This window comes from Mastigoproctus giganteus, chromosome 3 (genome assembly GCF_048544385.1).
Source record: "Mastigoproctus giganteus isolate SK-2022 chromosome 3, ASM4854438v1, whole genome shotgun sequence".
Lineage (NCBI taxonomy): Eukaryota > Metazoa > Arthropoda > Arachnida > Uropygi > Thelyphonidae > Mastigoproctus > Mastigoproctus giganteus.
In genome coordinates, this window is record NC_143577.1 from 104,268,461 (window position 1) to 104,286,890 (window position 18,430).

Genomic DNA, 18,430 nt, shown 5'->3' on the forward strand with positions numbered 1-18,430 from the left:
ATTGGAGATTTGTCCACTTCGATTCTCCCCTGAGCTACAGCACTCCTGCTACTTTGTGCACGTTGCTTTGCTGTGCTAGTCTTGGGCATGATTTCCATTTAAATACGATTTAATTAACAATGAAAATTAATAAGGTTAATAAATTTAATTGTGTACAATACTATACTAAGCTAATGTAGAATACGTATTCCGCTATGCTGTTTTACGTTATACCTTAGTTATCGAATTCGAGATATACACTATCAAGTTACATTGTACCACAACAATCACGATGTTAAATAAATTAGTTATATCCTTAGCTAAATACAAAAGATATATGATCAAAAAGTGAATAAAACCTTCAAAATATTTATTACAATTAAAACTCTACTATTCTTCTGCGCTACTGGTTATGCTACAATATTCCAGCCAAAACACAGGTACGAGTAGTGAGTTGTAACTTACAGTCACTAGCTAACGAACACTACTAAGCCTATTTTTTGTAAAACAAAAAATGTTAACAAAAAAAAAAAAAAATTCAAGGAAAACTTGTATGTTTGCAGCAGCTACAGAAGTCTGTCTTCACCAAGCGACAACTCCATTTATCTGTTTTGAGACTATTCCAAAATCTTCAGCATTTTTAGACAATTTTCCAATTATGTCGAAAAGAGAACTATGCTATGAACAATTTCATATTGTCCATATTTTGATTCTTTTTGCATTCACCCTTTTATTTATTTTTTTAGTGGGGTATAATAATTGTTATTGTGTCTGTGGTCATCTGAGCCTTGTGACTGGAAGAATTGTCATGTAGGAAGAGAGAAGTAGGAAGAGAGAAAATTCCTCTGGAGGGTTCTCATGAAATTTCAGTACCAAGGAATAATGTAATCAGTGGTCACTATCATGTATTGGCATCGTATTACCAGTTATAATGCTGTGTTCTAACTTCACTCAGTTTTGTTGTCTTAATAACAAGAATATGATGATGTCAGTGGATTAGTTGCATGGCCAGATTGGAAATAAAAGAATCTCCAAGAAAATTAGAGCTTTTATTATTATTAGCCATATGATGCAAGGAAGCCTGAAGCTTATGCTGCACCTGCCAAAAAAAAAAAAAAAAAAAAAAATCCTGAATTACCCCGAGAGAGAGAAAGTAAAAGGTAATCACCAAGAAAGAGAAGAATGATTATATCCAGCTCAGGACCCTGGGTGTGTCAAGCCCATACTCACCAGATATTAGCCCCTTTTGTTTGGATTTAAGCATACCGATATTGTTTTAATTTGAGTATGTCGCTTGAATTAAAACATACTGATGAATTTAAAGAGCCACCAGGAGAAGGATAAAAGTCTTCAGTTTTTTTTTTTTTTTTTTTTTCTCAGTATCTCTTTAGGTCTGATGTAGCCCAGTGGTCAGGAGCGAGAGTGCATAGCACGCATTCCTTGAGTGGACTGGGGTTCAAGCCCATGACTACTAAATACAATAAATATTTGTATTGACGATTTATTGTGATTAGTGAGAAGACTCAAGTCACCATTTGGCAACATTCAAAGATGAATAGCAGTAAAATTTAGAATGCATTTTAACTGGTTTGTTAGTGACCAAAATTGCACATTCCGAATTTATTTACTCTTTCATTTAGTTTTTGGTATCAACAGCTTTCATTGTGGATTTTTCTTGTAAACAAATTTTAATGAGAAAAATTCCAACTTTCATTTTTAGTCAAAAACAGCAAAACCAGCCAATCAGCAATGTCACCCACCATTTTCAGAACTGATCCTTTCATGTTACATAATGATTGTATTAGAAAGTACCAGTTGGTGTCTGTAGCATGGCAAGAAAATTTTCTTTCCATTTTATTTGGTAATATGATGATACTGGTAATAATAATAATCACCAATGCCATCATAGTATATGCACTGTGTACATGCACTTCCACCTAAACATTTGGAATCAGTGTATGACAAGTTTCGTTAATTTTTTTTGAAATTAGCTATGACAATGTATAAACTTACATTTATACAAGAATAACAAGTTCATTTCTTTCCTTACATAATTGGATATTTTTTGTTTGAACATAATTTTGTAGTCTTACAAATTATATTAACTTTGCTTTACATGTTGACACTAATATTTCTTGACAGTTTTCTGTTGCAAATCCAGCCTATCCAATATTGCTTCTGTTTAATGTCAATAAATCTTTAATCACTGTCATCATTCACTGCATACTGAATATTTTTGAGTGATTTCTTTCCATAATATACTATTAAACTTTATTGAGTTAATCCTTGAACGATTGTGGTATTTTTTTCGTTTCCTAAAAAAAAAAAAAAAAAAAAATTTCGGAGCATATGTAGTAATAAAATTTCTTTTGTAATATTTTCAGTTACTTAACAGTCTGGTTGTTCAAAACTCCAGATTTATATTTAAAAAAAAAATCATACACCATTCCTTTATCATGACTTAGAATGAATTTTTGGGCCATTTCAAATTATATAAATATGGTAAGACACGGCCTAATCTTATCAACAGTAAACTATAATATGAAATGATGAATGTGGTAGTAAAAATAGTTGGTTGAACAGAATGGACAAACTGTGGACTTGTAGACTTCACTTCAGTAACAAAGTAAAGACTTTGACACAATAACAAAGTAAAGACTTTGTTATTGTGGAATATTATTATAAAACAGCAGAGGTATCAGAATACAATGCTCAAATAAAATGATTTATATAAGTGAGCAAAAGTGTTAACTACCTACAATATACAGGAACTCCCCGACTTACTTAATATTTGGCTTATGCAAGTTTTTGCTGGCTGGTGCAAACTGAAAAAAATATGGAAATGTATTTTGCATCTGTAGGGATAAATGGAGGTATTGTGAAAATATCATAATGTGAACCCAATAACATAGTGGGTTTTTTTTGTAATTCGTTCCAAGTCCTTGGAAGTTGAAAATTTCACTAAGCTATTTATCTCTCTCTCTCTCTAAAAGGTCATATTTATAATGGAAATTGCGCTACTCTTTCATCATTATCATATTCTACCGTTATAAGAATCAATTTTGAACACCTTTGTGATATTTTTCTAAAGCAGGTTTCTGGCAATTTCACTTTCCACTTTATTGGGATTTTCTGTTAGCGCTATCTATTATAAACAGGTATTGCATTTGCGATAATACCGATAACTGGAATTCTGTGGGTTTTTTACGTTCGGTATTATGGTGAAATGAGTTCCCCTTCACTGAAATCTTCAATCAAATAAAGAAACTTCTCTTCATTCGTATTTACATATTACAATGGTGAAGGGAAAGGGACAAATGGAAAGTGCAATGCTGGCAGTGCCAGGAAACAAAACAAAATTGATTTAGAAATGAAGATGATTAATTAAGAAGTACAAAGCGGGACAAAGTTTGTCATCTATTGCACAGAATTGGGTCTCACTGCTTCTACAGTGAATATTATTTTAATAAAAGACGGTGCACGTATAAAAGAACGCGTCAAAGGATCAACGCTAATTAAGATCAGTGTTCAGGTGCTAATATCGAAGATGGAACAGTTATTAATATGGATGGAAAATCAGATTCAGAAGCAAGTGCCCCTGAGTCCAAAAGCAAGATATTAAAGATCAGTACGGCGAACCCCAACCCAAGTTGGTGCCAAGCAACGGGTGGTTTAATAGGTTCAAGCATCATGCTGGTTTCCAAAACATTAAAGTATGCAGTGAAGTCACCAGTGCTGATTCTGCAACTGCAGAGAAATTTTTTGATTTGTTGGAAAAAAATATTGATGAAGGCGGCTATTCAGTGCAGCAAATTTTTAAAGTTGACGAGACTGCTCTGTATTGGGAAAAAAATGCTGGATTGAACATACATTGCCAAAGAGAAAAAGACAATGCCAGGTTGACCAGAGCAGTCTGCAATTGACTATTCTTTTCTGGGACCCATATTGGAAGTGGTGGGTCATGAGATATTTTAATCCTTGACGAGCTACGTTTGTTTCATTGACATTGTTCTAGTTACATTTGTTCTTAGGACAAGCACTCATTTCTTCAGTGGTTGTATTTTTTTTCATAGTGCACCTAGTTCTAATTTGAGATCAATACACTCCTTACATTGAGCACAAAGAAAAGAACTGTCAGTTGAGCTAGGTTTGTCCAATAGACCAAAATTTGAGTTACATGCCACAGGTTATACAAATGACAAACTTGTAACTCACATTGAAATGATATCCTTGGACTTCATATTGTAAGCAGATCTTGTATTTTACAGGCTGGCCTCGATTAAATGGTTGATGGAACACACCAAGACAGGTAGCAGGCAAACGTTTGTTTATTGCTAGTTTGACGCACAATTCAAATAATTTTCAACTATCGCACAAAAAAAAAAATCACGTTAACTGGAAATTTTCACCGTGTAAAGTGATATTTTTTTAATAGCAGTAACTGAAAAACACATTAATCGAACTCGCGTTATGCGAGGCCTGGCTGTATTACCAAAACATTACAGAAATTAAACTGTTCACAAAACTTAAAACCAAATTTAAGCTACTGAACAAAAGTTACAAAGTTCCCACCAAAATATCAATAACAAAGGCTATTTGAAAATTAAGCTGTGGCTTTCTAAATAAAAAAAAACTAACCTATGTAAACCACCACCACTAGGAGGTGGGCCAGGCTACCCATCATTCTCTGACTGGTCTCCGCCAGGGGTCACCTGAGCTTCCTGGATGGAGTCCAGTGACTATTGGAATTCAAACTATATATTAACTACAGTTTAGTATATTAAATACGATAAACCTCAAGGTTATTCCAAAGATGTGAGGTTCCGAAATGCACAGTCCCGTATACAGCCAAGTGCTGCAATGTGGTATATATCTGCACTGGTAAAGTCTCAACTCAGAAAAGAAATGGATTACTTTGAATAAAAATAAAATCATTTTTGGGCTCCTTTGTGTTTTTTATTGCATCAGTCTGGGAACTTTTTGCCAAAAGAGTAACTAAAGTGTAACAAACTTTGTACAATAGCAACATCAGTGTTTCATATCAGATACTATTGTTTGTGGAATTAACTGTAAAGTTGGTGTTGCAAAACAGATTCTTCGTGCATTTAATCTGCAAAAAAAAAAAAAACCTTCAGAAGTATTGCATTATATTTGGGAAGATAGATAAAATTTGAGCTTTAATCATTGATTAACTATTAAAATAGGATTGTTATTTCTGAAAGGCACCAACCACACCATGCTGTGCTCTACTGTTAAGGGCATCAACCTTTTTAGGCTAGGTGGTAAAAAAGATTAACTGCCAAAGGTTGCAGCAAGCAGATTATGAGATACAGATTTTTATCTGTATTTACAGTTTTTTTTTTTACATTTAATAATTAAAATACAAAAAAACCACTAATTATTGCATAACAACATTTCATTTATACAAAATGTTATTATGCAGTCAGAAATGGATATTATCAAAAGTAAGTCAGTGTGATATTTTTAGGCATAGTTTTCTTATTTCTGTTCCAGCTGCTAGATTTTTGTTGTAAACTATGTAAATCCAATTATTATTAAAAAAAATGTATATATACACAGTTTGGTGGCATTGAATTTTGCTGTATCTTAGAATCTAGAACTTTGCATTTAGTGATTTTTATATTACACAACTTGAAATAATCTCAATATTTTTCAGGTGGAGAAGATACATAGAGAACTTGAAAGCAGGATATTTCAGCGACATTTGGAATTATAATGGGGAAGGGGAGAAACTGTTGAATATATTATTTTTATAATAAATATATAGTGCTTTTCTTCTTATCCTTCTTTTAATTTGTCTTCAAATTTGTTAAATTCTTTGACAGCTATTTGCTCAGCTTCATCTTGAACCTGGGGAGAAAAAAATAAAAAAGCCATAAACTATATCAAATCCAAATGAGTTTCACAGGACATTTATTTTGCAAAATAATACTTATCAGCAGCAGACAGTGTGATTAAAAAATAAGATAATTTTTTTTTTTATATAAAGCAGTATTGTGGCCTGGTCAGTGTACACTGAAATGGCATCGAATGAATTGCTGTTCACTCTGCTTAGAGAAATAGAAAGCTCTCCTCCTCCATACACTTGTCTGTCAGAGTGTGGAGAAAGCCATGTATTGGATGCACTATAGCTTTAGCAGCTAATGCACCAATAAACACCATACCATGTATTGGGCCCATGCCACATTATGAAAGCAGTTTTCATAATATGGCACGGGCCCCTGTTACTTGAAGGATGTATGCGAGAATGGAATACACAAGGCCTGCTGGATCATCTGGAATGAAGCTTTTCAGATTGGCTTCAGCAAACCACACAAATATTATGGATATAGAGGTCATTCTTCATTAAGAATGAAATAAGGTGGCCAAGAATATTAATAAAATTCTTGCAAATTATGCAGGATCTATGTATATCCTTATTAGTGCAATGACCACTGTTAGATACACTAACATTTTGTGCTGGTGTGGGATTTGCTTAATGAGGTGGCTGCCGTCGGGAGTGAAGGAAAAGGTTTTTGCTTCCGTAAAGGTGAGTACGATGGTCTCAGACAGTTTTTAAGTTGCACAAAAGATGTTCATCTTTTGAGACAATTGATAATTTTGTTAGACCAATGTACAAATATCCTGAAGGCCATACTAATAATTTGTAAAATTTTCACAGGTACAGACAGTAAAGCTGAAATGAATAAAATAAAAAAATAAGACCTACAAACAAAATTATCAATTGTCTCAAAAGATGAACATTTGTTTATATGATGTATTAGTTGAGAATAAACTAAAACCCATAACAAATAATGAAGAAAGATATCCTGGAAACACTTTCTGATTATTGGTAAAAATGTGTGGCAGAAATTTACCCTTCTTTCAAAGGGAGTATCTAAAGAAGCCAGATCTCAGCATTTTCTTATTTCCACCATTCTCATGAATGACTGGATTACTATTTTTATGCATCACTATGGGCTTTATTACTTCCTTTAAACCCTTCATGCCAGTTAAAATGTTTTGCTCCATTCCCATAAGTAACTTGTTTACATATTTGTGTGACTTAATTTTAATTCTTTGTTATGTAATGGTCAATTTTATGCTGACCAAAAATATGCACTTATACACAACTAACAGCAGAAGACTTGGCGAACCTTGAAAGCACTTTTTGTTGAAATGCTTGCCCAATATGTTACTGCTTCCGCAGTTTATGCCCAAAATTCAGTCACACTGTATACATGCAGTCATTATTTATTTTTTAAATAGATTGTGGAAAACTAAAGTTTTGATGTTAGAAAAGATAAGGCTCCTTACAGGCACCTCTCAATAAGTTAAATGCTGTTTATTTGTGGTAGTCTACTTTTTTTTTTTCTTCCCCAGTGCACATAATGAGGCACTCATAACAAATATTATTTATAGAGGACTATTCCTGTCAACTAGATTTTAAATTTTCGCTCCACCCCTCTCCATAGCACTTTGCAGAGAAAAACAACTAGATCTAGAAAAGAACATTTATGTATGGCAGAACTATCGAAAACAAAAAAGTTCAAAGAATGGTAATCTGCAACACTGAAAGTTATTTACTATTGTCAGAGAGACTGAAAGCTGACGAGAGAGCCAATAACTTTTCTGCTGTGACAGTTCTATTAGTATTCTATAGGAAAGTAGAAAAAATTGAGAAATTTAATGCATCATTATACGAAAACCTGCTTGCATCATTTGCCCCTACTAATAACACTTCATTTAAAAAGTTTGTCCCTCTACACCATGTGGAAAAGGCCTAGATTGAAATCCCAGCAATGAATAGGTTTCATTAATATGTATTTGAACAGTTAAAGGTGGGTGGGGGAGAGAATTCAGAGAGATACGCCATAGTGACACTGATTTCAAGAATTTAATCTAACTTAGGTACATTAATTATACAGTTAATCTTTAGCAAACGATCACTAATCTGAGAGCATAGTTATTTATATTGCCAAAATCAGAAGCTTATAACTCAAAGGCAGAATCTTTCCACTTTTTCTGGTCAATGATATTGGTCAAGAAAAAAAAAAAAGTACTTCCACAGTAAAGGTTGGAGATTAAAGGATAATGATCTGCTGATTCCAAAAATACCAAAATTTTGTCTCTCTCATACTACCATTGAAAGATATATATATATATATATACTCAAATTTTAGTAATTTAATGAATGACAAATTACAAATATGCCTTATTCATTTTTAAATTCTTTAATCAGTTGCATAATGAATGTACTACATATATTCTACTTCTTGGAAATATTTACCACTGTTTTTTGTCATGGTCCATTTTGCTTTCTCTCTTAAAAAAAAAGTAGTAATCTTCCATCATGGCCCTGTGAAACCGTTCCCCTTGTTTCACTCAAATATCCCAAATTATGAGGAGTAAAACAGATAGGAATGAAGAAAAGAGAATTATTAATCATCAGCAAAAAAAAAAAAAAAAACTTCAGCTATGCATCTCCTGCAGTAATTTATCAACAATCTGCTGGCTGAAGGCAACCTTCTGCATATCTATCCTGCACCCAGTTGTTTCTCAAGTTAAATTTATATCTCGTGTGTGTGTATATTCTGAGGAAGAATGGCATCAGCATCGCATTTGCTCAATTCATTCCAAGCCTTATATATCTCAATCGGACATCTCGCAGATGCCTAGTCTATACAGGGTGTCTCAAAAATATTGGTACAAATGTTTAGGGGAGGTAGGTAACATCTAAAGGAACGTGAATCGCATAGGAACCCATACCTGGGAAAGTAGTAGCAGAGACACAAGAAGCAGAAATGACACAAGACAGTAATTAGAGGCAAACATTATTTGACATAATATTAACAATGGAGTACGAGATGGATGCATTTCATGATGTTACAACAGATGCTCGAAGGTTCCACCATGAGACTCAATGCAGCATGGATTGGCGGATACAGTCGAACACACCTGGAGTTTCTTTGGCAGCAGCAGTGCAGAAGAGTTTCGCCACGAGATCCATTTCCGTCTCCACAGGCGATTCATACATGATAGATTTGAGGCCCCCCCCCACAGAAAGAAATTAAGGCTCGATAAATCAGGTGAGGGTAGGGGCCAGGCAACGGGTCCACCATGAGCACACCTTCCATAATAGGCAGGTGCCCCGTCATGTTGAAACCAAATGTTGCGTCTCACATTTGCTGGAGCATCGTCAACTAACCCTGGTAGAACTTGTTCAAGAAAGATCCGATATTTAGCAGAGTTCATGCGGGATGGTAACAGGTATGGGCCAACTAAGAAGTCACCGACCATACCTGCCCACACATGAGCATTGTGCTGATTGAACAAGCCTCATCCGTGAACAAAACATAGGCTGGAAAATTCAAGTCTTGAACACTTCCTTGGAGAAACCACTGTGCAAAAGCCACGTGCAGGATGATCTTGGGGGAGCAGTAACTGAACCCTTTGGAGATGAAAGGGGTGTAAGGAACTATCATGCCAGACACGCTGTACACTACAGCGTGTCTGGCATGATAGTTCCAGACATGCTGTACACTACGAGACACTCCTAAGGCAGAGGCAACAGCCTGTGTGCTGGTAGTAGGATTATTCTGGATGGCATTCAGCACACTTTCTTCCATGGCGGGAGTTCGCGTCGAACGTGGTCTGCCCACACTATTCCTGTTACCTCTAAATGACCCATAATCGCACAAATTTTGATGCACACACGTGAACAAATGGTGGTCCGGTACATGTCTGTCTGGGAAGCGTTCTCCATAAATTCGTTGAGCAGCTTGTCCATTGCCCTCTGCTAATCCATACACTAGGTGCATGTCTGCCAGCTCACAGTTCGTATATTGATGCATGCTCTTCGTGCGGCGAATACTGCTTGAAAGAGTAAACCAGAAAATTTCCCTCTCACGAACTGATGAACAGTACCGACTTACGGTTACGTTTCCAGTTATGGGTTCCTGCCTCCGTAGCCGAGTAGGCAGGAGCGGGAGTGCAGTAGCACACGCTCTTTGAGTAGACCACGGTTCAAGCCCCTGACTGCTGAATACGGTCGATCTGCCAACCCGCACTGGACCAGTGTGGCAGATTATGGTCCATTTCCCTCAGCATGAATTGTTGAGGAGGCTTCCATCCTGCAGTGGGTTGATAATGGCTGCACTTTACTTTTTTTTATGCGATTCACATTCCTTTAGATGTTACCTACCTCCCCCTAAACGTTTGTACCAATATTTATGAGACACCCTGTAGACTATGCAATCTGAACTGAAACCTTTCTTTGTTGGCAATGGCACCCTTTTGTTCTCACCAATCTCACTGCCCTTTTCTGTACTCATTCCACATCCTTCCTAACCATTAAATGGGATAATTACCTGCTAGCAAAATTCCTGTGTATCATTGATAAAACCCTATAAAACTTCTCAGAGTTCTTTATATCTGACTGCACAATTAATAAATTGAAAATGACCCCCCTGGTCTTTTCATTTTCCATTACTAAATTGTAGTACCGCACATTTGGTATATTAACCTTGGATTACTGCTACCCATACCTTGCCTTTGTCAATTTCAACTGCCACTTCTCTCTAGACTTTGTTGCAGTAGCATATCTTGATTACTGTCATTAATCACCCTGCCAACTCTTGTATCATCTGTAAACTTAGATATACCTTTATCAATGTCATTAATAAATATAGAAAACTACATTGTTAATGGTATATTGGCTCAGCACTGAACCCCGTGGAACTTCATTAATAACCACTGTCTTCTCCCCCCATTTAATGTGAAACATCCTTGCGGGTACCTACAAAAATTTCAGAGTAAATCTTACTGGTCACAAAAACACGCATCAGAGAAGTGATTATGTCATCCACAGCCTCCACCAGAGTTACTCAATGCAGGGATAGTGTGATTAGAACATGTGACACACATTTTCGTGACTGGTACATCTCAAGTTCTAGTGAACCAATTTGCAAAATTCAAATGGCAATCATTTGAATTTCATAAAACTGCATAATTAGAAAAACAAACACACACAAAAAAAAAATTTTTTTTATAAAATAAAATTTCAGTGTTTAACAATGCCAAAGTCAAGTGCAGAACGTTCTCACGAGTATCGAGGAAGAATGAAAGCAACAAGACCTAAGAAAATAAGATGAAGGTAGCAATGAGTGCACATGAACAAAAAAGACTATCAAGATTGAGTAAAAGACAAACAGAAAACCATGTGTTGGATTTAGCAGTGTCTTCAACCAGCAATGCCATTCCATCTAACAATGATGTATCTGAAGTGACTATTAATTATGTACGATGGAACATTTCTCCAATTGCAAAGCAGATGAGTTTAAATGATCAAGCTCATTTTCCTTATGCCAACTACTATTTACATATAAGAATGTACATTCAACCAATTTCATTGGCAACCAGAGTCAAGAACACTGTAAGCTGTCTAATCATAGCAAAGAATTCCTCATGTGTTAATGCAGATGCAAAATACCTACAGTGTTCAATTTGTGAACCTTATCAACAGTTAAACCACTGCTATCAAGTGGACCAGTATTCAATTTCCAAACATCTGGCAGTTCATTTCTTTATAACATTATAGTAAAGTTGACACCAGAAATTAATAATTATCTTGTTTTCTTCTTCCAAGAAATCCATATACAACTGCTTTAAATGATCTCCAAGCTGCTAATTCAGCATCTTGAGCGTTGTTTGAAATACATAATCTTTGAGCAGCGGAGCATCATCTTTAAGCAGAGTGCCACAAAAGGAAGAAAAAACACATGTTACTGAACTGTAGAAACTGATATATATGTTGTATGCCATGTAGGCTTTTTAAGGGCTACAGAGGGAACCAAAACAAAAATGTACATATTTGAACATAGAAAACAGTATTTTGTGAAATCTTCCTGTAGACCAGAGAGTGATCCAGTTACTTTAGCATTGCCACAGACATTTAATCAAAGTTATATCCTATATAATTTTTGCTTTAATTTTTCATTTACAGTCTGTTCCCGACATATGTAACTCGGGAATAACTAATAAAATATTGCTACTATATCTCTGATATGTCAAAATTACAAAAAAACCCACATCATATCCTCAGAAGAATGAAGAAAAATAGTTATATACCATAACAATTGGAAACTTTATCTGGGGACAGCAGCGAATTAACCAGAGTGTCACATAAGAAAACATAAAAGGAAGAAAAAATATGTTACCGAACTGTAGAAACTGATATGTATGTTGTATGCCATGTAGGCTTTATAAGGGCTACTAAGGGAATCAAAACAAAAAATGTACATATTTAAGATAATTGGTCTAAACCACAGAATGAATTAAAGTCTATACAAGTCAGGTCTGATGAACTAAAGGTAAATTAAAACAAACCTGAAGCATTAATAAGGCACATTAATCATGGTGTGTTGTAGGCTGAATAGAGGTCTGGCAGGTAATATGCGATATGAACTCTTCTATCTTCATCCGTTTCGTATGTGTTTTTTCCTCTTCATAAATTTCGCAATAAGCTGATAAGCAATCTTGAACTTTTCTTTCTATTTCCAAGAAAAATTCGGTTTTCATCCATTCAATGAAACATAGAGACCTTCCTGAATTTTATGAAATGCTTCTGCCATTTCCTTTAACCTCTTCCCAGAACATTTTTTTCCGGAAAATGTACCATAACGGATCGACTTTTTTTATTTTGCAGATTAAAAGTATGCATCATGCGAATACTTATTGTATAGTTTTTTGTGTTATTTATTAATTTTTTTTTTTAGAGAATACATGGGAGTAATTAACCCATTTGGGCTATACCAAGTTATCTCTTGTATGTCAAAAAGTGTGCAAATTATAGATTTTTTTAATAAATTAGCACTTGAGCTAAAAGAAAGACACAGAAAAAGTCTTCATTACTCATTATATAAATAAATTTTAAAAAATCAAGTGGGAATGCACAAGCAGTAATCTCCTGCCAAAAACAGTAATCGCAAACTAACTACATTCTGACACACGGCCACCACAAGTAGACAGGCGAAAAGCGTCGCTTATGGGCGGCAGTACAAGAGGGTGCCAAATTATTTTTGTGGGTTCAGTATTCTGCATTTAGGACGGCAAATTATATTTTGCTTACTGGCGGCACAGGAATGCATGCTACTGTTCTGACATTGCTGTACAATATAAGTAAAATGAAAGCCAGTTGTTTGCTGCCAGGCATGAGAAAACTCTGGGTTTACCTGACTAATGCAAAATTAGCCAGATAAATACCAGAGAAAATACGTTTCGGGTCCTAAATTTGGAGGTATTATCGTTGCTTTGGGTATGATTGTATCCCGAAATATTTCGGGAAGTTCCAAATAATATTTAAAACTAAAAACGAGATATCTCAGGATAATGCATGAAGGGGTTAATTTGAACTGCTTCTTGTGTTGCTCCAGTTTCTCAATGGATTCAGCTCTCCCTTAACTATTTGTGCATTCAAGTGGGCTAGGTATGTGTTGTTAAATCTTCACCTCATTCATCCACAAGCTTGTCTACATCTTCATTCTCCAGGACCAGCTGCAACTTCTGGGCTAAGTTTACAATTTCTTTGATAACAGAAGATAACAGCTCATCTTTGTCGTTAAGCTCGGAATGTTTTAGAGGGTTTTTCCAAACTCCGCTCACCTTGTTGTCAAATCATTCCAGGCTCTTGAAATGTTGCGTATTCCATCAAGGATATTAAACAGCTAGAATGTAATTCTCCAAGGAAATAGCCAATTGGACACAGTCCACGTGGCTTAAATGTTGTATGTGCGGGGGGGGGGGGTCTCTGCACTTGGCACTACTACGTTGAAGTGCTTCAACGTAGCAGTTCACTCAAACACTTTGTCGAATATTTCTTCAGAATTTTTAAAGCAGAAAACGAAATGTTAACTATTTTCCTACATTCTAGGTATATCGCAGGTTATTATTCAACATAGTTTGTATGGGAAAGAAAATAAAAACTTATACTTATTGTTCCTTCATTCTTAAAAATTATACAGAAAGTATCTTTATAATTTTATCAAAAAAATATAAATATTTACGTAACTCGGGGACTGTCTGTATATATAGTATCTTACTGCACTCAGGATCTTGTACACACTACCATTATGTTTCTTTCAAACCAATTGCGTGAAGTACAAGAAATGATGGAAATGCATTTCCATTGTGCAACAAAACTGCTTTTAAATATCAATAAATATATGCTCATCCATTCAATGCCCAATTTAGAAGACAACTAATAACTTTATAGAAACACATACTTTCTCACATTACAAAATAATCTGAAAACACTGATGTTTTCAGTACAGTCAAACTCAGGTATAACAAGATCCAAGGGACTGAAGAATATTGCTTGTTATTACCATTACTAATTATATCCATTATTGCAGCTATATATTACTTTGATGTTACTCACTACACTTATCATATACACAGGTATATACATTACTTATGAAAAAGGGATAAAAACAATGAATAACCATAGCTCATGATTAATGATGAAAATGAAAGTATTCGAAAAAAGAAGTCTTCCAGTAAAACAAAAGATATTACTGGAGGACTTTATCATGCATTGTTTTTATTTTTTAAAGAAGTCTTCCAGTAATATCTTTCGTTTTACTGAAATAAAAATCAAAATTCGGGAGCATTAGCAGAGGCATACAATGCAAGAAAGCAAGCTTATGCAGCATTAGCCAAAAAAACCCCTTCCATTTCACCTCTCCATTCGTTCCAAATGCCTGTCCAGCTCATCCTTAAATGTATTTAGGCTATCAACTTCCACAACAAAAGATGGAAGTCTGTTCCACCAATCAGCTATCCTCTGGATAAAGGTAAATTTCCGCACATCTATACACCTCAGCCCATCTGCACTGCTCAGCGAATTTCATTACCTTACCATAACAGTATTATTTCTTTTTTTGAATCTGTCAAGCCACATTCTATTGCAAACAAAATCTACATATCCAAGTTGATGAACCAATCATTGGTTTCACAGGGATGATATACATAAATAGAAAGGGTGCAAGAATATTTGCTGATGCTACGAGACAGTATTAGGTGGGTCGGAAAACTGCTAGCTTGGGGGATAAACAGACAGATTAATAGATTAACAGAAGCCACTGGCAGAGGTGAAAGTGATTCTTGCACTGCTTCTATTGGAATGAGTAGCAGCCTGGAAAACAAGGTGCAGGGCATTTCAGAGACTGCTGGAAGTCATTGCAGAACAAGTAAATTACATGGGCTGTGTTAAGGTAGCTAAGAGTAGGAACAGGGGCATGTATACTTGCGTATACACCAATGCTAGGAGTTTGGTAAATGAATTTGAGGTGTTGGTCAAAACATCAAAGGCAGATATTGTGGGGATATCAAAGATGTGAAAGAGTTTTTAAAGTAGTCTGTGCCTCTGCACTTGACACTACATTAATTGGACACTTGACACCTTATTCTTCCTCGCTGACATCTTCAGAAGCCTCGTTTTCAATAACAGCTTCGAGAATGTCGGCAGTCACCAAGTCGTCCAGTCTCGTAATTGCCCACACATGCCAACCCAGTATCCAAGTTATCTTCAACAACATAGTTAATAGAATATTGTCATTGTTTCCTTCAGTGTCTTCATCAAATTCCATGGGCTTTAAAGTCCTGCCGTATTAAGAGTTTTTGATGGTCTGTGATGTGACCTTATCCCGTGCCTTGCTCATGAATTGGATGGCATCAAGAACTGAATTTCTTCTTTCTTTTAATGGATTCTATAATTTTCAATATTAAAAGTTTTCTAAAATAGCATTTAAAGCTTCCAAAAACACCTTGATCCATAGGCTAGAGAAAAAAGTTGTCTGGTGGTAAAAATACAAGTTTCGTTACACCGAAAAGAATGGGATGTGATGAGCAAAATTTTCCTATCTTTTTTCTATGCTCTTTGTTCAAGTTACGCACTTCAAAAATGGATGATGTCAACCAGGATTTTTTGTTAATTCAGTATCTTAATGAAAGATTTTTAATGTTTTTAAAACATCTTGGATTTACCAATTACTAAGGGTTTTCTTTTTTTGGTTCCACTCATATTTGAAAAATCAGAACAGTTTCAGTTTCTCTTTAAATAATTTTCCGCCTGTGTACTTTTCACCTTTAAACTTGGTCATGTGGGTGGGGGGAGGCAATCTATAAAACACACCAGCTTCATCAGCATTAAAAATGTCACTTTCACAGAAACCTTTTTATATATCTGGCTGCACATTTTCAATCCAGTCATTGGCTCACCTCTTTGTTCAAAATTTGCCACTTACCTTAACCATAACAGTATTATTTATTTATTTATTTTTTTTTTGGATCTGCCAAGCCACTATTGCAAACAAAATCTACATATCCAAGTTGAGGAACCAATTTTTCAGTTGGTAGTTTCAGTAGAGAGCCACTGGAGGAATACAATTTATTTTCAGTATAAGCCAACTCAAAAGAGTAGATCCTTATCCAATTCACTTATTTAACTTTTCTGCAATGTTTTTTTTTTCAAAAGCATTAGTAATCATTTCTCAGTTTTTTCAAATGGTTGACACAGTTGGTGAGTTCAGTCAGTGAAAATTAATTTTCACTTTCATGATAATTGTCAACATTTCTTTTCTCCCCTACCATTATAAAGTAAAAAAAAATTGAATGCACACTGCCAGATTAAGAGATTGAAGAATGAAAACAAAAAAATTAAATGCCGACATGCATCCAGAGCATGGGACATGCTTTATTTAAACAAGGTAGTGTGTAGCAGAATTACCCCACAACGGCTAACCATTACAACCACTCCATGGCATTCAGCACAATGGTGGTGTTCAGGATTTCCACTATACCACTGGAATGAGGACTCTGCTCTTTACACACTAAAGAGATGCTGAGAATTGTTATAAGGGTTATACATAAATTGCTATCAGCAGGGAGGTGGAAGGCAATAAGGGAAATGTCATAAATGGGCAAAGCAATAACAGATTTTAGTCCCTCATATAGTAGTTTGGCCACTGCTCATCTTAAAGATTTGTTTATTATACGCATGAAGCTCTTAACTACCATGATCATTTTAATCATAATATACTGCTCATAAAATTCATCTTTTCCAATCAACTCTTCTCTCTTATCGCTCGAAATATCCAAACTCTCGTTACAGATGAGTTTGAATGTATATTGTAATTTTAGCTTTTGCTTGCCCTTCAGATTAGTTTCGACTGTTCTTTCTTAATTAAGTTCAACACAATTTTCTGGTTGATAGTCTAAATCTGTTGAAATGAATGGTCCCAGTCCCGTAAAGCCTGCAACACAAAAATATTTGTATATTCATAGCTGTTTCCTTTATCCCATGATTTTGATACTGGCATGTCTTCCTTATGTGGAACAGACCTTACAAAGGGTACTAGGAAAGTTTTGCAATATGACACAACAATGAATCACAGGAAGCTGCTTGTTGCTGCATGTTGAGACATGTTCATACGTGCATAGTAGCCGCCGCGCCAAGTCGATGGGCTCAGTTATTCATTAGTAGTGAGAGTGTAAACTGCTTGCGATGGCATCGTGGTCACGAAATGAGATAAGGACAGTTTTGCGGTATAATTTCGTGCGTGGTTTAACCATAGACCAGTGCTTAGAAGAAATGACTCTTGCACTAGATGATGATTGTCCACATCGTACAACGATATTCAGGTGGTATAGAGAATTCCAAAGGGGAAATTTCACTCTGGAGGATTCTGAGAGGCTGGGAAGGCCACGAACGTCAGTTATGGAGGAAAACGTTACTGCTGTGAGGAAAATGCTTGACGAAAACAGGCGAGTGACCTACCAACAGATAGAGGATACTTTGGGCCTAAATGCACCAGCAATTCGTTCGATTCTGCAAGATCATTTGCACGTGAAGAAACTTTCTTCTCTCTGGGTGCCGCATCAACTGACTGAAGAGCAGATGACACGACGTGTGACTTGGTGCCAGGAGATGTTAAAAAAATTTGATAAGGGACAATCTCGGTATGTGAACAACATCGTGACAGGTGACGAGACTTGGCTGTACTATTACGATCTGCCGACCAAGGCTCAAAACAAAGTTTGGGTCTTTGATGATGACGACACACCCGTAATTGTCAGAAAATCCCGATCTGTAAAGAAGAAAATGATAGCTGTATTTTTCAAATCGAGTGGAATTGTGGAAGGTGTCGTTTTGAACACGCAGAAGACAGTCACAGCTAAGTGGTATACTGAACAATGCCTGCCTAAAGTCATTGGATCTATGAAGAACCTGCGGCCAAAGTCAAGAATGGACACCTGGTACCTCCATCACGATAATGCTGCAGCTCACCGCGCCAAAGCCTGCACCGAATATTTGACCACAACAGGACAAACTTCTCGAGCACCCTCCCTACAGTCCAGACCTTGCTCCCTGCGACTTTGCACTGTTCCCGCA

General features: G+C 35.8%; 2 protein-coding genes across 2 annotated transcripts in view; one reads left to right on the top strand and one right to left on the bottom strand.

The window, feature by feature from the left end:
* LOC150088197 (alpha-2-macroglobulin receptor-associated protein) overlaps nucleotides 1-5,781 on the top strand; it is a 228,105-nt gene extending 222,324 nt beyond the window's left edge. Inside the window, exon 7 of the mRNA XM_090369378.1 lies at nucleotides 5,657-5,781. Within this exon, the coding sequence (XP_090225504.1) occupies nucleotides 5,657-5,716 (60 nt within the window). The 3' untranslated portion in view covers nucleotides 5,717-5,781. The remainder of the gene's footprint in view (nucleotides 1-5,656) is intronic.
* Nucleotides 5,751-18,430, bottom strand: part of LOC150088198 (NFU1 iron-sulfur cluster scaffold homolog, mitochondrial-like) — a 146,495-nt gene continuing 133,815 nt past the window's right edge. Inside the window, exon 7 of the mRNA XM_090369379.1 lies at nucleotides 5,751-5,850. Within this exon, the coding sequence (XP_090225505.1) occupies nucleotides 5,779-5,850 (72 nt within the window). The 3' untranslated portion in view covers nucleotides 5,751-5,778. The remainder of the gene's footprint in view (nucleotides 5,851-18,430) is intronic.